The sequence below is a fragment of the Chiloscyllium plagiosum genome, unplaced genomic scaffold (assembly GCF_037043375.1).
Source record: "Chiloscyllium plagiosum isolate Xiang-an unplaced genomic scaffold, Cpla_swu_hap1 HiC_scaffold_20, whole genome shotgun sequence".
NCBI lineage: Eukaryota > Metazoa > Chordata > Chondrichthyes > Orectolobiformes > Hemiscylliidae > Chiloscyllium > Chiloscyllium plagiosum.
Window position 1 is genome coordinate 28801843 of NW_028270158.1, and position 21540 is coordinate 28823382.

Sequence of the window (21540 nt, forward strand, 5' to 3'; positions counted from 1 at the left end):
CTGTACCCTCAGGGTGTGCAACACACAGGACCTTATTGAGAAGCTGTGAATAATCTTGAGGAATCATTGGTTCCAGCTGAGAAACAGGAAGTTGAATAGCCAGATTAAATATAATTACACTGAAACTGATGAATCTTTTGGAAAGGTCTCACGCTGAGACTGATAACATCACTAATCTTAAAAGGGCATTGAACAGATATTTGAAGACAGTTTCAATATGTAGTGAATACAGGTCACTTTCTGAACTCTGGTATTGGCCATTTTATATTTCTATCCTGAGTATAGAGGGATGGCTTCCTGCCAGTAGCTGCTATTTCAATTAATGTGGGTGTTCCCTTAATCTACTGTTATCTGTGCTCTAGGAATAATACAGACAGCCACCCTCCAGAGTCCCTGTTACAGTCATTAAATATGAAAAAGCAATATTGAAAAGCATCCTCCCTTTAATAGTAGCACAGTTTGCTCTTGCATGAACCTTATCTTACTTGCTCAATTTAATAAGGAAATAATGCACTCAGGTACTTAACTCCCTTTTTCAAGGGCAGTGCATTTCCTGGCCCAAGCAGGAGAGGAAAGGCTTGTGGTGTAGTGTGTTTGATCCTCCATGCTTTTCTATATAACCTTCAATTTGTTCCATAAAAGATAATTATGCAGCTCTTTATAATTGGCACAGTATCAGCTGCCTTGCTTTGTGTTTGTTCCACATTTTCAGGTCTCTTTGGGAAAATAAATTCTAAATTCTGTTTTCACCTTGTCAATTTGAGTTGCTGATTTCTAAATTAATGATTCTTCATAGCATCATAAAGATCTTTATTTCAATGCAAACAAGTAGAGTTCTGTGAATCCTCTTGCTTTATAATCACACAAGGAAATACTTTACTCACTGAACCTTTCTGACAGAGACTAGTTTCTCTTTCCTGATGCCTTCTTGAACATATATTCCAGATATTGCTCCCAATATTTGATGGGAATTATTTTGGGCAAAGAGTGAAAACAGGGCATAAATGTCTTGGCCAATCAGGATTGACTTCTGAAAGCACCCTTTTTCCCTGCGCTATGAATTGTTTGAAATTTGGCATTCTTGTTTTTGTCCTGATGAGTGCAAAATGAAAAGTTGTGTTAATCTGTCTGTCCTTTTTAGTAACTATTGGTGAAGTCTTCACTAAATGTTTAAGTGAGTCTCTGACATTTTCCTGAAGTTTGCTTCCGACCTCCAGCAGCAATGAGCATGACTAATGACTATCACTTTGACTTTGATTTAAATCACTATGTCTAAGTTCAAACAAATGGTTGCTGTTAGGCGAGGGTGTTAATTGCAACAGTGTGCAGCCTGTTTAATAAGCATGAGAAGTGACAGCTTTTTAATAAGCCTCTGAGCAATCATTTCTAGTATAGACTTCAACTCTTTCAACAAAGTGGCATCTTGCTAAGCCAGTTTTTCAGCTTGAGACCCCACCTCGGTCACCTCAGGGTCCTTAGTGTCCGTGTTGCAAAGTTCTCTATGGTTTTGATTAATCTGAGATAGGACCGAGGATGTAGTTGTATCTGAATACGTCATTAGCCTAATTTATATTAGTATCTCACAGGTTTTTTGTCATTGAGTAAATCACTCTATAATTCATAATCATGTCCAGTTTTGTTCACCAAGTCTGGCCTATCAATGTACCAAGCATCTTGCTGTGCATGTCCATCACCATTGTCTTGAGCATTTTGGCTTGAAACTCTGATCTGAGCCTCTGCAGTAGATGTCATCTGTGGCCTTGCCCATTGATATGTCAGCATGCAAAGTATCCTTTCCTCTTGGTCCAGCTGCCCCTACTCACAACTGTTGACTTGTCACATGCTGCTCCTTTAAGACAGGGTCAGTATGTCACCTGGTGGCTACAATTATCATGGCAAGTGATAGTGTTTTTCACCAAAGGTGTAGCTGCCATCCTTTATGATGAGACTGCAGCAATCAGCAAGGAGGTATGTTTCTGGAAGCATAAAGGCAGAGGAGTAGGGTTAGAGGAAGGAAAGGAGGAGGGGAGCACATGAAAACAAGAGATTCACTGCCATAACTATCTGTAGCTGTCTTTTCATGGGTGAGGATACATTTCAGTTTGGGAAGGGGCATATGACAGGCTGTGCATGCCATCATGTTCAACTGATTGGACCGAAGGGTCTGTTTCCATGCTGTTTGACTTTGACTCTATCTAGAACATACTTGATGTCAGGTGTAGCTATCTGTCACAGCTGGCCTTATGATGCAGAGCACTGTCTCCTCCAGGGGGCGAAAGCGATCAGATATGCCTGCAGCTACCACTTCTGTTTGGTGCCTTGTGTTTATGTTACCATCCTGCCCTGTAAAAGAGATAAAAATGTCAGCAAGTATTGCAGAATGTTTAGAAGATGAGCTTGCCATGGCTGAATAGTTGAAAGAATGTGGAGATACATAAGAGTTAGGCATGAGGCTGGTAGTATTAATGCGTAATAAGATGAATGAGGTATCTCAAAGTTAAACATATGTCCTGATTGCGAGAAATTTTGAATGGGGATTTAATGCATTTAATAAATGAAAGGATGGGGTAGGAGAAATCATGTGAAGATGGATTCACTACTCTTGACCAGCTATGTGAGGTCACTGAACTTCTTGTAGTACCCCAGGCAGGAACTCTGGGCCAGACAACAGGAATTGATCACCTGCAGAAACATGGTGTCTTCCCTGTCCAGTATTGAACTAATGTCAGCCACACCACATCAGAAAACTCAGAATTCCTTTCTTTTGCTCTGTTTTTGCACTCTTCCTTCTCTCTGTCCCTTTTGAGAAAATAGACAGCTTCTGTGTAATGAGTATCGCTCACTTAGAAAGGATGCAAAGTACCTTTTAATGGGTGCAGGGTAGCCTCGTGTCATGCTGGATCATGTTGAGTATGTAGCATGCCCCACAGTGTTGCACAGGATATATGTGCACTGTGTTAATTATCCAGTTGTCAGTATTATAGTGGTTAGTATCCCCGCCTGTCAGGTGGGAAACCCTGGTTTAAAAAATGATTTCCTAGTGGTCTAGTGCTTAGGATTTGGCGCTTTCACCACCGCGGCCTGCGTTCGATTCCAAGTCAGGGAACAGTCACTTTCTCAACAATTGGCATGGTGGCTCAGTGGTTAGCACTGCTGCCTCAAAGCACCAGGGTCCCAGGTTTGATTCCAGCCTTGGGCAACTGTCTGTGTGGAGTTTGCACATTCTCCCCATGTCTTTACGTGGGTTTCCTCGGGGTGCTCCGGTTTCCTCCCACAGTCCAAAGATGTGCAGGCCAGGTGAATTGGCCATGCTAAATTGCCCATAGCGTTAGGTGCGTTGGTCAGAGGGGCGTGGGTTGCTCTTCGGAGGGTCAGTGTGGACTTGTTGGGCCAAAGGGCCTGTTTCAACACTGTAGGGAATCTAATCTTAATACTGCAGCCCTCAAAAGGGCTGGGTGCAGCACAATCACACATTATGATCCCTGTGCCTGGAAAAGAGCCTAAATGAATTTCCGTCCCCTTGTGTTTAATCTCTTTGCATGTAGCTTTAAATTTGTGAAGGATCTTTTTACAGGGCTTCTCACAGTTTAGCATCAGAGTGTTGGCTGCACTCTTTGAGTAGAAGTGACTCCATGGTGTCAGACAATAACTCTCTGCACTGGGAGCCTTTGATAACTGGCAGTTACTAGGATTATGAATGGAAATGAGGCCTTATTTACATGCACCCACCAATTATCTACAAGTTCCAAGAAGAAATGGAATTGGATTTTAATAGAATAGGCAATTGTGAAAGCAGCAAATAATGGAAATAAGTGAATATAAACTTCAAATAAAACAAAGAACTGTAAATGTTGAAGATCTGAAACAAAAACAGAAATTGCTGGAGAAACCCAGCAGGTCAGGCCGTACCGTGGACAGAAAGCAGAGTTAACGCTTCAAGTCCAGTGAGGCTCCTTCTGAACTGGTACAATCTTACCTGTTCTTCTGTATCTTCATTTGATTTTAAAAAGGTTTAGTATTGACTCATCTCAGCAAGTATTTGCTTTCTTTCTCTCTGATACAATTAACAATCATGAGGGGCATGGATAGTTTGAATAGCCAAGGTTTTTTCCTGGGGTGGGAAATGTAAAACTAGATGGCATAGGTTTAAGTGGGAAGGGAAAGATTTACAAAAGGACTGAAGAGTAACTTTTTCGCACAGAGGGTGGTGCGTGTAAGGAATGAGCTGCCAGAAGCGGGAGAGCTGGGTACAATTACATTTAAAAGGCCTCTAGATGGGTATATGAATAGGAATGGCTTAGAGAGATATGGGCCAAATGCTGACAAATGGGACTAGGTCAGATTGGAATGTCTGGTCAGCACAGATGAGATGGACTGAAGTATCTGTTTCCTTGCTGTATAACTCTATGACTCTGAATAAATAAGTGTGTTAAAGACCTGGATCTAATTAAGTCAAAGAAGTTCATACTGAAGAAAAAAAGATTCTGCAGGATGGGTGCAAGCACTGTGGAGGATAGTGACAAGTCTTTATAGAATATTGGCCTCTATCCTTTTAAGTCAGACATGAGTGATGCATTGGTCATCTTATCGTGGACAGGATCTAGTTAAGCTCAATTTGTCACCCTGATATATATTTAGGAGGAGAGAGTATATCCTTTTGACAGTTTTCCCAACTCCCTTTCTCCTACATAGTTACAACTGAGTGACATATTTCACATGGACAGAAAAACTGTTAATTCCAATAGATTGGAGATTCTTTCAATTCCACATCAATGTTAAAAAGAAATCATGTACTTTGAGGGATGTGTGAAAAATGAAACATTTTCATTAATATAGTACCTTTTATGACCGTGAGATGTCACAGATGCTTTACAGTAATTTTGAAACCCTGTTGCTGTTGTAACGTAGGAAACGCCAATCTGTGCACAGCTTGGTCACACGAAGAGGTGATTAGCTTTTTAGTGAAATTGGTTGAGGGATAAATATTGGCTATGACACAGGGAGAACTCCACTGCTCTTTCAAATAGTGCTATTGGATTTTACATCCAGCTGAGAGAGCAGATGGGACCTTGGGTCTATCATATCCAAAGGATGGAATTAAGTAAATATTTAATATTGGTGTTTATGAACGATGGTGAATGTAGGTGTCCCACTGAAATCAATCACACAAATGTTACAGATAACTGTGGGAGTGTAATGACCCAGATTTTCCAATGGCTTGACAGTCTTTATTCCAGTCTAGGTGGGAGTTGTGCTTGGGGGCTCTGTAGAATCCCAATCTTACATATCAAAGGAATTGCCTGTGAGTTTAGTGATACCTCTGGGCAATTCCTTTATGCCTGGAACTCTCCGAAAGTCTCCAATGAAGTGAGAGAATTTGAAGAATTTGGATGAAATTAAGTGAAACAGTTAACTATTGATGGAATTTAGAAGGTTAAAGATAATATAATTGAAGTTTTTAAGGTATTAAAGGGATCTAATAGAGATAAACTATTTCTGTTGGTTAAGGAAACTGAAGCTAGAGGAAAATGCTTTAAAATTACAGAAATATTTTTCAGTACTGAAGTTAATTCTACAAATAAAAAGTGACAGAAACATAGAAAATAGGAACAGGAGTAGGCCATTTGGCTTTTTGATCCTGCTCTGCCATACACTATGGTCATGACTAACTGTCCAATTCAGTTCTCAATTCCTGCTTTCTCCCCATACCCTTTCATCGCTTTAGCCCTAAGAACTATAAGCCCTAATATCTAACTCCTCCTTGAACCATCTCAATGTTTTGACCTCCATAGCAGAGAATTCCACAGGCTCACTACTCCTTGTGAAAATATTTCTCCACACCTCAGTCCTAAATGCACTACCTTGTATCCTTAATCATTGACTCCTGGTTCTGGACTTCTTGGTCATTGGGAATATTTTTCCTATGTTTACCCTGTCAAGAGGTTTGGAACTCTCCAAAAAGTAGCATTCATGCTAGGTTAATGTTTTGAATTTTATATCTGAAATTCATAGATTTATTAATTAAAGACATTGGGGGATTTTGGAACAGAAACAAATATATTGAATTAAGTTGTAGACCATCCATAAGTTTGTTGAATGGCAGAATGGGCTCATGGGAAAAATGTTCTGCTGCTGTTCTATGTTCCTGAAAGTGCGTGTTTCCTAGGTACTTTCAGACTGAAAGCATTTTTTGAGCTGCTTTTGAAAGACTAATGATTTCTCAAAGCATTCAAGAGAGGACCCTGCCTGGTAGCTGACAACCGAACCTCAGTCACCTCAATTGGTGATAAACATTCCAGCTAACTGGTTGGAATGCCACTGAAGAAGAGGGTGAATTAGAACTTAGTGGCTTTATGTCAACTAAGTACTCTTGAACGTTGTTGTCTTGCTAAGCTCTTCACACTTAGTCGAGGATTAATAAGTAACCACATCTGCTACATGTCTGCAAAGTATCATGTTGGCCTTGTAATAGTATTTTAATGCTTGTTCCTTTGTTTTCTTGTGACCCAAGATGAAGCTAATACCAAGGTGAAGCTGGAAGTAGCCCCACTACAAACACTTGACAAATATGCCTTGTTTGCAAAGGTTTTCTAACAAATAAATTTTGAGGCAGAATGTAAAGGCTGTCTTTACCTCCGTCACAGGTCTAGTGATTTGTAGACTGCACCCATATGACAATCAACACACCATCGATACAGCCAAGCATTTTATCACTCTTTGGAATGTGCTGCTGGTATGTGATCACTGTAAGAGGATACAAAATGGTGTCCTAAGTATTTGGGAAGCTAGTATGAAGCATTCATCCTTCAGCAATCTCAGGAGCTGCAGCTCTTCCCTCCATCCATAGTCTCATTGGATGGCTCTTGGAGAGGTCGGGGAGGGGCACCGGAAGGTACCTTTTAGAGCAAAAGGTAAATAGCTAAATCTCTCTCTCTCTCCCCATTTCCTACTCAAGACTTCCAAGGCTCATCATTATCATAAGGGTGTCTACTCAAGGTTGAGGACAGAGGCACTGCAGAAGTATAACTGATGACATCTCACCACAAAGGTCACAGTACAGCGAACCTTTGACTTGCTTAAAGTGGAAGTCAGTTGCCTTGAGCAAATGAGGTAGTGAGGTTAGGGGACCCTTTAATATTGCCTGGCGAACGTGCTTGGTGTTTTGCTGCACCCTGTACAATGCAGCCGTGCAGAGAACACTGAAAATGGTATCAGAGAGTGTTGGGGAATGCCTGCCTGGTATTCTCAGAAGGAAAGAATCATCCTGAATAGTTCTTACTATCTGCAGCCAATGATGTACATGCTCAGGATTCTCGCAATGACCTCATCCAGCTTCAGCTGTAAACTATGCTTGCAGTATTGCAATTGTCCCCGTGCCAATTCCTATCGAACCGTGCCAACAGCCAATAGCCTCCCTGTCCTGCCCCACACAGTGAAATAGCTTCATAATAGATGGATGTAGACTTGTTACATTCAGAGCTTTAAATTCACAACAATACTTCTCAGGCCAGTTAACAGCATTTACCTGCCCACGGTCAATGTGGTGTGATACAAAACAGAAATTGCTGGAGGAAGTTGGCAGATCTGTGAAGAGAAAGCAGAGTTAACACTCAAGTACAGTGATCCTTCTTCAGAACATTTTCAATGTGGCGTGATGTTTTCCCTGGCTGGATCTAGAACTAGGGCACATGAGGAGCAGGCTATTCAGGACTGAGCGGAGGAAAATTTTCTTCTCAGAAATGAGAATGAACAGTTCAGTCACATTAATGCATACCTTCATTACAGTAAACATTGTTCATGTGACTGTAACAGCATAATAATCACTCAGGTTTCTCTCTCTGTGTAACTAAAACTGTTTTAATGTCTGCTTTTTCTTGCTCCTAGGTGCCTCTATTCCTGTGCTTTCAGTAAATGCAATTTGCTCATTCTCCTGCTCTGACAAATGGGATGCATATGCCAATACCCTTTCAGTACTGGAGCCTGTGAAGTTCCCTTCCATGATTGTCCTATCTGCATCCATAGAGGAGCAGACTTGGTCTTGGGCAGAACACATCATGTGCCACTCTGCCAGGGTTCAGTGGAGAGGGGCTGTTGCTGGTGCTGAGGGCAGGGGCTGTGAAGTGGAGCTTGTTCGTTGCACAGCCATCGTCCCTTTCTCCCTCTTCCCACTTCGAGCTAACCAAGAGTGGCAAAGCATTAAAGTATCTTTGATCAAGGCTTTGAAAAGTGGCAGCCAAAATGTGCAAGCCATTATTGTGGCTTCAGCATCTGTGCCCAGCTGCCTTTAAATGCAGACCCTTCACAGTTGTCCCTTTCTCCAGTACTGCTTCCTGCTCATGTGTAATATGGTCGACACTGTGTTCAACCATGTCTAGCTGTGAATCTGAATCAAATGATTTGTGTCCTTCGATGCTGTGGAATGTGAGCATGCGACCCTTGATGATGCTTCTCCTCCTCTAGGGACTTCTCCCTCCCTGGCAGAATACTACATTCTGCTCTAAGACAAAGTATGGCCCTCTGTGGGTGCAGGTAGGACAACCATTGGAGGGAACTCCACAGCACTAGTACTGAAAGGATATTGCCATCTCCATCCTATACATGACTCCAGCACTCGCAGGAGATGAAAATTGCAATTTATTTTTAGTTTATTCATGAGATGTGGGTGTTGCTGGCCAGGCCAGCATTTATTGCCTATCCCTAATTGCCCAAAGGGTTGTTAAGAGTCACTCACATTGCTGTGGGTCTAAAGTCACATGTAGGCCAGACCAGGTAAAGATGGCAGATTTCCTTTCCTAAAAGACATTAGTAAACCAGTTAAGTTTTTTGAAGAATTAACAATAGTTTCACGGTCATCATTAAGCTCTTAATTCCAGATTTTTGTTGAATTCAAATTCTATTTCATGGAACTCGAACCTGGGTACTCAGACCATTATTTCAGATTAATAGTCCAGTGATAATACCATGAGGCTATTGCCCCCTCCAATCTTGCCTACATCTCGGGAATAGGGCTCCAAGTCACCAAGATCATAACTATTAATATTGATGACATTGGACTGCATTCAATGAGTGTACACAATGCTTCCTCTCCGAGACTGGCAGCTCCAGCAGTTCAGGCAGTGCCAGAGCTCAGTCCTGGGTGCTGCTGTGGCTTCAAGAGTGAGCATGAAGGAGAGTGGTTGCTGTCTCAGAAAGAAAAGCCCATAGACTTTTGGCCAGGAGCACTTGGAGACTTGCAGGGGTGGAGGACTGGGTTTTGCAGGGAATGTGGCAAAGAAAAAAGGGGAGGTAATGTTTTTGTGGTGGCAGTGGGGTGTGCCCTCACTGTACACAGGGCAAGCTCCAAATGTTGTCCCCTGCTTTCCTTCCCACATTTCTCATCTAAGTAACCAAACAATGGCCTCCAACTCAGCATCACAGTCAATGGGCTAGCTATCAAATCTAATCGAGTTTTAATTATTTATTTAAATATCCCAAATAGGTTGCTGTTTCAGTACCCACCCATTTGGCAAATTATAGAGGACCACTTGGAGTGGTCCAGAGGATGGCTTGTCATCTGATGTATTTTACATGGCCTGGCTGCTGAGGGTACATGCACTAGGAGCTGTAAAACCCAATCCATTGATTCATAAGTGGCAGTGTCATATCTAATGTAAGGCTTCAGAGCTTACTCTAACCCTCCATTAGCAATGACCTGAACTGTCAACCCACTGGTATCCACAACTTGCTCTCCCATTCTAGTCTAGTTGACAATATTTTCAGAACCATTTCCAAGCTCTCTTCCTCTCCCAATAGCTGTATGCTCTCACCCTGCAATGAGGGAAGGCATTGAGGGATTACGTGATGACACTGCACAGCAGGAAGAAATTTGAGACAGTTGTTTGTGAGGAGAAAAAAATGAGAGGGCACCAGGGTATGGGTAATTGTGAACTAATGTCTGTTGAGATGGAGATTTCAGAAGAGGTCATTAGAGAATGTTATATCAATTGGAAGATTGTTGAGGAAGTGTGAGAATGATACGGGCTAACTCTTATTGGACATCAGGAAATTATTAGACCATTCAGGCACTGGATGCAGTCCTCTGCATCATAGTCCAACTGTTTACAACCTAAACAGCCTCACAACAAGCCTGTTTACTGAGTCTGGTTGTCTAGCTGACCAACTCTTGGAACTGTCCAAAAAGGCAACTTTGACCTTTTCCCTGCATCAACTCAAGGACTGTGGTGTTATCTTTTGAATCCTTTTCCATGGGGAAACTGAACCAAAATAGCTAAATTTAATAAACAACCCCCAAATGAAGTAATTATCACTTTTTTTCTAACTTTACTACTAGTTGAATTAGAATCAATGCAAATTAAACCTGAATTAACAAATTATAATCAGTAGTAACTATAAATCATACATGGACTAGCAGATGTAAACAAGATTTTCTCATAAGATTACAAGCAATTGTATCACTCCCTGTACGTATGTGGCACTACATGTTATTTCTTAGTCTTTACAACTAATCTTAACATGTCAGATCTTTCACTTTTCCCACTCAATGAATTTGGTGCTCAAGTCTCCTGCCAACAGTTGTTGCACTCCAGAGTTCCCCAAAGATGGTCAGCATCACACAAATGGCATACACCTACAGAACCTCCTTAGCTAGGTTCATGATGGTCTTGATGGAAATAGATTCTCCAATGACTCCTTTATCTGACCCCTTTAATAAATCTCATCAATCGTCTGGTCAGTTCTTACTAAACTGAAGCATGTTAGTTGAATTGCCTAATTCACAATCCCTGCTGAAACCCTGCCTTCAACTTCCTGTATCTTTTAATGGTACGACACACAGCTCCCTGTAAATAAGCCTCCTCCATTCTCCTTCTCCTGTAGCTTCATTGTCTCTGGTCACACAGTGTCCATACCTTAAGTTTATTTTGGTTGATTCTGCTTCTAGGTCAATGGTTGTCACATCATAAGGATCAGCAATTCTTGTTATCTTAATTACAATTGATCCTTTTGCAATTGACACACACTGTTAAGTCCCTTTCAAACATTCTTAAAAACTACTGATTTTCTAGATATTTTAATGAAATTAAAAGATTTCTTTATTTATTGGTTTTGGGTCAATGTTTATCCATTTTTCCTGACATTGTCTTCCTTTTTCCTGCTTTTCGCTGATTAAATCACATCATACACTGCTACCAATTCCTTTTAAGTAGCAGACCTTTGTTGCTTCATTAAATGGACTAGCTTCTCTTCCCTCACAATTTTTTCACCCAGAGGTGGGTTGTTAATTAATTTGTTCTGGAAAAGAGTAATCACAAGTCCTGTTCCAAATAAAATTGCGCCTGTTATTCCTCCAGGGACTAAGGTGGTCAGATTTTGCCTGTTGTTCACGTAAACAAGGCTCAGTGACCTGCTTTATGAATTGATGGGTCAACATTAAAATGATTGTTACAATGGTGGCATAAATGACATAAATTGTCACTATTGTGGTTACTTTCATTGTAATTGGAGTGACTGTACATTTTGGATCTAGTGTAACCAGCTTCCAGAAAGTTACAAATCTCACTGATGGCTACTCTGCTGATGTGTAGACTAGTGGAGGTAGCGACTGCAGCCCTGAAATAGCTTTGATGACGTGGGATGAAACAGTTCCTGGATTCCCTCCAGTCACATGAGCTGCAAGTTCTACCGCCTTCCTTCTCTTTGGCAGAAATGCTGTTCCCAACTTCTGTCAGGACCCAGAACAATCATGGGCAGAGCCCAGTGGTAAGATCATGGTGAAGCAGCAGAAGTGCTGCAATTATGAGGAAAAGCTGAGGGATTTGAGGCTATTGTCACTAGAGAGAAAAAAGTTCAGAGGTGACTTAATAGAGGCATACTAGATGATCAGATAATTAGATGGGGTGGACAGTGAGAGCCTTTTCCCTCGAATGGTGATGGCTAGCACGAGGGGACATAGCTTTAAATTGAGGGGTGATAGATATAGGACAGATGTCAGAGGTAGGTTTTTTACTCAGAGTAGTAAGGGCGTGGAACGCCCTGCCTGCGACTGTAGTGGACTTGCCAACATTAAGGGCATTTAAATGGTCATTGGATAAACATATGGATGATAATGGAATAGTGTAGGTTAGCTGGGCTTTAGATTGGTTTCACAGGTCAGCGCAGCATTGAGTGCCAAAGGCCCTGTACTGCTCTGTTATGTTCTATGTTCTATTGTCTAATTGGCTGAATAGCATGAAACAGCAACGTAGAAGTTCGTTAATCACCTTTCAAAGACAATTAGATGGCCAACAAGGGCTAATCTTGCCAGCCATTCTCACAGGATTTAAGAAAAAACACAGCTTTAGTTACTTGATTCAAGTTCAGCATTATTAAGTTAGAAACAGTAACATGCAATAATCACAGATCAGACACTTGCATTGCAATCAGCATGGAAGCTATTTGATGATCACTTCATGCAGGTGCTCAGAGAATATGCTGCAAACAGCCACTGGGGCATTTGTCAGAAGGCTAATTTCAATAATTTGCCATGCAGTCACTGGGCTTGAACGAGGACATTTAAAAATCGTAGAATTTCCACTCCCACAAAATCAATTTAACAAGTGCAACTGAGTTTTCTCGTCCAGTTTCACTGCATGTCCTTCCTTTTTGTGGGGTCTTAATCACTAAGGGTCACATCAGGACCAGACCATCTGTTGCATTTAGCTTTGGGCTTCTCAGCTGGTGAAATGCTGTGTAAAAACGTCTATTCATCTCTATCAGCAGAAGCTAAGTGCATCATTATGTTGTGTGCGTAGATTGCCCTGCAGTCAGTTTTGCTTAGAAGCTGCTCTCTTATTCCTTAAAACCATCACGGGGTGAAATCATCTTCAGGTGGTGGCAGACTTTAGGCAGGAAGGGTCTTTGATTAGGGGTTGTCATGCATTCAAACTAATCTCTTTTTACCTCCACCAGAATGAAGCTCTGTGTTGGAAGGTCCATTGTTCATCTTCCTACCCACCAAGAGAAGACCTTAAATGGTCAATTAAAGACCACTTGAGAGCATCAGACCACTTGAGAGGTCTCAGGATTATCCCACCTTTAGGTGTTCCTGTTGTCATAAGGTATCACCAATAGCTGCTCTCCTGCAGGTTTGTCACCTTGTGGATGGGTGCCCTGGATCAAAGATGCTCAGTGCCTGTCTGAGGGACTGGACACTGGAAGACAGGTGACTCAAGGTATCGCCTGGGACCCACTCTTGCCTTTTCTTCTGAAGCACTTGGCCCCTGTTCCCTGTCAATTGGAATCTGAGAACCCCACTCTTCCATTTCATTTATCTTCGATCAGGGCCTTGTATGATCTGGGGTTGCTGGAGGTATCAATCTACCTACAGTCCCAGTCTCCTCTGCAGTGTTGGCAGAGCACAAGAGCTGTTGACCTCTGTCTTCATTCTCGGGAAAGGCTGACTGCTGGTCTGACCACAACTTGATTGGCATATGAATTTGTGGGCTTTCTCTCAAAGAGGCCAAATGTGTCTCTCACTGACCGACCAGCTGGCTCATAAGACCACTGGTGCCTCAACAAAGTTCCACCTATCCTTTCAGACAATGCTTGGAACAGCTTAAAGAGGCAGGCTGGCTTAAGAGCTGTGATTCCAGTAAATTTGTACAATGTGTAGATGCTCACACGAAAACATATTTGACTAGCACAGAGAGCATTTGTGCCCTTGGTATTGTAAGTTTCAAACCTCAGCTGCCTCTACTGTAGAAAATACTCAGCCAGGGCAGCTAAAGCAATCTCAATCTAGCCTTTTTACTCTGAATCTATTAAACTGCCAATCTGAGTGCTAAACCAGTATTAATACACCGCCAGTGCAGGTGCCTTGTGTGTTAGAATAGCTGCCTGTGTAAGTGAGTAAATAAAATGTCAACTTTGCAAGATTGTCAGCTTAAACTGAAAGCCTGGCACTACCCACGGTTTCAGAAAATAGATACTCACGTGGGCAAGGTAAATGACTGCAGATGAAGCAATGTTAACCGGAGGAGGTGATTAGCTCAATCCTCCCTGACTGTTTGTTCACACCTGCTCAGAGTCAGTCAGCTGTGCCTTGTGTTGAAGGCTTGATGTGTCCTTTCTCTCTTCTCTATCATGTTTGTCAGGATTTTTATTCCAAAGAAGCACCGGCAGCGGTTCGATGAGGTGGTCTCACAGAGTCTTATCAGCAAGATTCGCAGCAGCAAGAACAGGATTGACAGCAGCAGCCGGCTACGTAGAAGCAGGAGCGAAGACCACCAAGAACGCCTGCTTGTCTCCACCCGTGCCAGCTCAACTCCTCGGAATCCGGAGGAACCAGGGCAGAGCATCCGAAAGACAGGCTCTATCTTAGGAGGAAGCGTGAGGGCAGGAACCTCCCGCAGGTAAGGAGACAGATTGCCTCTTTCAAACTTGCAGTCAGTCACATATTGTAATATGGATGCTCAGAGCTCTGTACTGACACTACAACTATGACTGACATGAAAAACAACCCTTGTAACCACACATTAGTTAGATTTCATTAACTTGTTAAGGTAGTAACAGCTGTATCCTTACTTTGCTTTATCTGAACTTAAAAGTCTTTATAGGATGAGGCTCTATTATGCCCCTTGAAGACTGCTAGTGTCTTTACGTCTCTCAGATGTACGAATAACATATTTTGTTTGAGTTGGTACATGTTTGTGCAGTATGTTTTGAGCTATTATCCAATGTTTCCATTGATGGGCTCTCAACTTCAATTTTCTATCTTGACTTATCCTTGTTTTGAATTGTTTTTGTATCATGTTTACATTTGTACATCATCATGTCATTAACATAGCCTTATCATGCATTGACGTGCCATGCTTGCATCTGTGAACTTTAGAGTCTTTTTTTTTCTTTTTTTGTTGTGCTTTATCTATATTGGTTCCCTGTTGTTGTATTATGCTTATGATGGGAAACTGTGGTAGTGACTGGATTGGTGCTCTCTCACGTTGCGAGTGTGTCTTGAGCTCCCTTGTGAATGGGTTGGTGCTCTTTCTATGAATTACTTCCAATGTATTTACATCCTTCTTTAAACAAATGAACAACACCTGCAAAATATTCCAGATGTGATCTCATCAGTGCCCTGTATAAGTGAAGCATAACATCCTTATGTTTGTATTCAATTCTCCTTATGATAAATAATAACATTTTTATTAGCTTTCCAAATTACTTACTTTATCTACATGTTAATATTTGTGATTCATGCAGTTGGAGCACTAGGATTTCTCTTCATTTAGATAATATGCTTCACTTTTATTCCTCCTGCCAAAATGGACATTTTAACATTTCCACACGTTACATTGCAATTGCCAGATCTTTACCCAGTCTACCTATATCTTTTTGGAACCTCCCTATGTCCTTTTCACAACTTGCTTTCCGGCATGTCCTGCAACAAAGTTAGTGACCATACCTTCCACCCTTTCATCCAAGTCATTGATACAAATTGTAAACATTTAAGGGCCCTGCACCAATTCCTTTGGTACACCACTCATTGCATCTTGCAAACCTGAACAAAGACTCATTTACACCTCCTGTCTCCTTCCTGTGTGCCAGCAGCAAATGCATGGGAACACTCAGCGGCAAGTTTTCCTTCAAATCATACACCAACTTGACTTAGAGGTAGGTTGCTGTTTCTTCAGTGTTCCCAGGTAAAAATCCTGGAGCTCCCTACTTAATAGTAATATATGTGGTATAGGGTCGTAGGTTCGGAAGGTGCTGTCAAAGGATCCTTGGTGAATTGCAGCAGTGCATCTTGTAGATAGTGGATCTTAAGTCCGTAGATCTTTGAAGGTAACAGAAAAGATAGTTATGTTGGTTAAGAAAGTATATGGGATACTTAGCCTTATTATTCAAGGCATTGAATACAAGAACAGGGAGGTTATAATGAGCTGTATGTAATGCTAGTGAGGCCACAGCTATTGTGTGTAGTTTTGGTTGCCACACTAAAGGAAGGATATGATTGTAGCAGTGAGAGTACAGAGGAGATTCAGCAGGATGTTGTCTGGGTTGAGCATTTTAGGTATAAAGAGAGATTAGGAAGGTTGTGCTTGTTTTCCTTAGAACAGAGAAGGCTGAAGCGGGTACCTGATTGAGGTGTACAGAGAACGTGTGAAGAAATTGAAACTTTTTCCCTTATAGAGGGGACAGTAACTGGGGGCACAGATTTAAGGCAAGGAGCAGGAGGTTTAGAGAAATAAAAATCACCCAGAAAGTTGTAGGTTTTTTGACTGACTACCTAAGAGTGTGCTAGAGGTGGAAACCCTTAAGACATTTAAGAACTATTTAGATGAGTACTTGAAACTCCATAGCATTAAATGCTACCGGCAAATTGCTGTAAAATGGGATTTTTGATGACTGACATCAGTATGATGGGCTGAAGAGCCTTTTTCTGTGTTGCAATAACTCTCGTACTCCATGACTCTCACCCTGCTGCCACTGTGAATTAATAATGAAGGGTGCCCATGGTGAATATGGTAGTTGAGGGTCCTATGTACTAGATAATGTTGAACCTCTTGAGTATCATCATAACTGTCATCATTCAGGCAAATGCAGAGTATTCCATCACACCCCTGCCTTGTCATGGTGGACAGGCATCGGGGTGACAGCAGATGAGTTACTTCCCACAGAATACTTTGTGTCTGACTTGTTTTTGTGGCCACAATGTTCATGCAGTGAGTCCAGTTCAGTTTCTGGTCAACTGTGCACTCAGGGTGAAGGATTCTTCTTGAAAATGGTCATTGCTTGGTACTAATCTGGCATGAATGTTACTTGTAACTTATTAACCCAAACCTGGACATTGTCCAAGACTTGCTGCATATGAACATAGACTACTTCAGGGTTTGAGGAGTTGTGAATGGAGCTGAATTTTGAACAATCATCAGAACATCCCCATTTTGGACCTTATGACCCAAAGATAATTGATGAAGAACCTGAATATAGCTGGGTTGAGGACAGCAGTCTGTGGAACTTGAAGCAATTTGCTGGACCTCGAGATGGTTGATCTCCTTTGTGTTAGTATGACTGCAAACGAGAAACTTTACCTCCCAACACCCAGAGATTTCAAGTTCACTAAGGCCCTTTGATGCCATACTCTGCCAAATGCTACCTTGGTGTCAAAAACAGTCACTCTCATCTCATCTCTGGAGTTCATCTCTTTTAGCCATGGTTGAACCAAAGATGCAATGGGGTCAGGAGCTGAGTTGCTCTAGTGGAACCCAAACTGAATATCAATGAAGAGGTTATTACTGACCAAGTGCTGCTTGGTAGTATTAGTAATGACACTTTCCAACAATTTGCTGATGATTGAAAGTAGAGTGACAAAACAGTAAGTGGCTGGAATAGACTGAACCCTGTTTTCCTATGTGCAGGTCATACCTAGACCAGTTGTCCACATTACTAGGAAGATTCTAGTATTGTTTCTTTAATGGAACACCTTGTCTAGGGTTACTGTTTATTCTGGAACGTGAATCTTTAGTACTGCTGCTGAAAAATGTCAGGGTTCCTAATGGTATCCAGTTCCTAATGGTATCTTACTTCATATCAGCCGGAATAGATGGAATTGGCTGAAGATTGGTATCTGTGGTAGTGGGGATCTCAGGAGGAGGGGGAGATCAATCTTCAGTCGGTACTTCCGGCTGATGCTAGACGAAAATGCTTCAGCCTTGTCTTTTGCACTGACAAGGCCAGGCCCTCCCATCACTGAGGGTGAGAATATTTGCAAATCCTTCTCTTCCTGTTACTAGTTTAGTTGTCCACCACCATTTACAGCTGGATGTGGCAGGACTGCAGCGCTTAGGTCTGATCCCTTGATTATGGAATTGCTTAGCCCTGTCTGTCACATGATGCATTCGCTATTTGATATGCAAGTATTCCTGCTTGGAGCTTCACCAGGTTGACACCTCACTTTCACCTAAACCTGGTGCTGCTCCTGGCATACCCTTTATACTCTTCATTGAGCCTGGTTCATCCCCTGGCTTTATAAGAATGAGTAAAGTGGAAAACATACTGGGCCAAGAGGTTACAGAGTATTTTTGAATAACCTGCTGCTGTTGGCCCAGAGCGCCTCTTGGCTGCTAAGCTTTGAATTGCTAGGTCTGTTTGAAATTTACCCATTTAGCACAGTAATAGTGCCACACAATGTTTTGTCCCCAAAATGCCTGTGTGGTCGTCACTCCTACTGATAATATCATGGGCAGATACTTCTCTAATTGGTACGTCGGTGAGGACAATGCAGTCAAGTCGTTTTTTTCCCTCCTGTTTGTTCCAACACCACGTGCAGCAGCTCCAGTTTAGCAGCTATGTCCCCTAGGTCTCCACAGCTTCGTCCATGGTTGTGCTACCAAACCACTTGTAGTGATGGACTTTGAAGTCCCCCACACACAACACCTTCTGTGCTCAGAGCTTCTGCTAATTAGTGTTTCACATGGTTGAAGCTGAGGGAAGCACTGGGGGTAGGGGAGTGATTCTAGCAGAGCAGCACCCATATTAGTCCTGATGTTCTAATATTTCACGGAGTCCAGAATCGATGTTAAGCACTTGTAGGACAACTTCTTCCATCTGCATACCACTGTGTCAACACCTCTGGTGGACTTAGCTAAGGATGGTGATAATGGTGTCTGGGACGTTGTCTGTAAGGTACAATTTCCTGAGTATGACTATGTCAGGCTTATGGGACGACTCTCCCAATTTTAATACATGTTAGTAAATCAAATTTTGCAAGATTGAGAGGGCTGTGTTTGCTGGTGTTGTTTCTAATGCCTGATTCTGCATAGTCCATCTACATGTGTTCCTTTTCTTTGATATCATAGCAATTTGATGCACTTTTGAGATCATATAAGAGTCACTCAAATTGTAGGTTTGGTATCACATGCAGACTTGACCAGGGAAAGAAGCTTCTGGAAAGGTCATTTGATGTATGAACTTGTTCTGTACAACAATGGTTTTATAATTACCATTAGATTTCCTTTATTATTCCAAACTTATTAATTCAATTTGAATTTCACCATCTGCCATGATTCTCTGGATAACTAGTCCAATGACATACACCTTCCAATTGTACCAATGTGTGTGAGATAAAAAGTTAGTTCCAACACAGTCTCTTATCTGTCTTCATCTCTTGTGTCAGTGTTCTGCCTCTCTTGTCAACTGTGTAGGACCACTCTTTTTCAGTTTGATTTCTCTCTCTCCTAAAATCATACAATGTTGCAGCACAGAAGAAGGCCATTTGGCCCATCATAACTCTAATTTCTCCCACTGCTGCACTGACTGCCAAGGTCCATGCTTGGCAGTGTCTGGAGAAATTGAAAGTGAAATATTGGCACAGTGTCAGCACGCTGACTGGCATGCGTGGATCCTTGTGGCTCCACAGTTTGGAGGGAACATGAATAGTACTTACACCAGTTCTTTGGTGGAGTTATCCAATTACTCCCTCTGCTGTCTTCTCATAAACTTGTTTATTTTCCCCTTTCAGGTTTATATCCAATTCCTTTGAACATTACTATCGCATCTGCTTGCATCAATCTTTCCACATTAACCATTGTTTGGGGAAATAGTTTCCCCGTGTAACTTTTTTGCTTTTATTTTAAACCAATCATTATAAACTTGTCTTCTGGTCCCTGAACTCTTTGCCACTACAAACAGCTTCTCCTCATTTATTCTGTCAAAACCATTCATAATTTGCTCTCTTGTAGGTGCATTGTCCATCTCATTCTTACTTTTCACTGTGTATTTCCTCTTCACTTCACATGCCAAATCTAATTTTTAAAGAAGAGGCAGATTTTCAAATTTGCCTCCTCAGTCATGTCCTTAAATGTGGTTGTTCATTCAGCTACTTCACGCAAGTGACTTGGAGAGAACTGGACGCAAACAAAATGATAATCAGTGACTGCCTTTAGAAGGCAATGTGACCAAAGGAATACAAAGGCATTTCATTATTGTCTCTCTGTTCTGAATGGATGCTTGTTGTATGACAACTCTGCTGTGGAGACAAAACTGTGATAACTAACCCCACATATTGAGGGTGTAGGTGGGGAGTTATTTCTGAAATACTGGCAACTGAATCTGGGGTGGCAAAGTAAACAGGCCAGAGCTGTTTCATTGATTATTTCATCAATGCTGTGCTGGTGTGTTATTTACAGTAAGGTTCTGAAATAAAACTCCACAGAGGCCAGTATCCCATCACCAAGTCTCACATTACTTACACATGGAGCATCCTTGACACTGATCCTGTTTCCTCGGAGCCAGCTCTCAGTGAACAGAATGTTTGACATTCCTGTTTTTAAATGCCAGTCAGAGATCCCTGATTGGACCAGGCTAACAGACCCAATCAGGGATCCCTGATCAGCCGATATAAACAGGAATGTTCGCAGTTATGTCAGAGCCTGGGTGTCTCTGGAGAAGAAGCACGCAGTGTCCACCAACACCCTCGAGATTTTTCAGGGAAAGGTGGGCACTGCAGGAATGGAGTGTATTATTTCCCCCTCCAACTCTATTTTGATTTAATCCCTGTCACTGTTTGATCACGCAGCATTGCCCTCTGAAAAGGGCACTGCTTGTCACTGGCCACTCGGGTGTTTCCTCTTTTCCTGGTGATGGAATATAAATAAAGATTTACACACTTGTTGTTTTTTCTCTGTGTCCGACACCTGCACACATGAAAAAGAAAAACAAAATTAAAATTAAAAAAGGAGTCTTAGACATTCTGTTCATTCTGAGAGCTGGCTGAGGGAGCTGGATCAGTGAGTGAAGGACTCTCTATTTTTCTGTGTTAAAGAGGAGACTGAGAAAAAAAGGAGTGTCTGAGGTTCTGCTCACCCTGAGAGCTGGTTCTGAGGGGGCTGGATCAGTGTCAATGACTCTCCCCGTGTAAATGAAGGGTGACTTGGTGACGGGATACTGACCTCTATGGGGTTATTTCAGGGACTATTTCATCATTGGCAGAAAATCCCTCACAGACGAGGGTGAATAGAAAGAAAAAAACCCAGGAATGTCAAACACCCTGTTCATCAAGAGGTGCCTCTGAGTAAACTGGATCAGTGTCAAGGACTCACCACATGGGGCTATTAGCCTGGTCCAGTCAGGGAGCTCATATTCTATGTGTCCACCAGGCTGATCTTATTACAATTACGACAGATTAGATCTTCATGGAGTGAAGGAAGAAAATGGAAGAACACTGTTTGAAAAGCACCTAATAATTCACATCCTCTGTGGCTGAGGAGGGGTGTAGTTCCTGCCCAGCCTTCACTTTAAGCCAGAGGATGGGAAAGAAAAAGAAAACTCTACCCATAAAACCAGCCAGAAATCCATATTGAGGCTGCTCTGTCAGATTTTAATCTACTTTTTGGAGCAGATGCCAAGGACACTGCCTGCAGCTAGCGGGACCATGCAGTAAATACTAATCAAAGCCAAAGTTGGTTTCTGACTATATTTTAATATATGCCTGATCCAGGTAATGATTATCAGAGCAAATATCTGAACCTTCTGCTTATACTTCATACCATGTCCACCTTCCAATTC

General features: G+C 41.9%; 1 protein-coding gene and 1 long non-coding RNA gene across 5 annotated transcripts in view; one reads left to right on the forward strand and one right to left on the reverse strand.

Annotated features, from left to right (window-relative positions):
- grid2ipb (glutamate receptor, ionotropic, delta 2 (Grid2) interacting protein, b) overlaps positions 1–21540 on the forward strand; it is a 103588-nt gene that overhangs the window by 32508 nt on the left and 49540 nt on the right. For all 4 annotated transcript variants that reach the window (XR_006314797.2, XM_043711733.2, XM_043711734.2 and 1 more), the window contains one exon: positions 14130–14387. Coding sequence is in view for 3 of the 4 variants with exons in the window: in XM_043711733.2 (XP_043567668.2) it covers positions 14130–14387 (258 nt within the window). In the remaining variant the exon portion in view is untranslated. The remainder of the gene's footprint in view (positions 1–14129; positions 14388–21540) is intronic.
- Positions 1323–14060, reverse strand: LOC122560740 (uncharacterized). The gene is made up of 3 exons (XR_006314799.2): positions 13969–14060; positions 7526–7584; positions 1323–1976 (listed from the first exon to the last, which is right to left on the reverse strand). It is a non-coding gene; the product is annotated as an uncharacterized LOC122560740 (long non-coding RNA).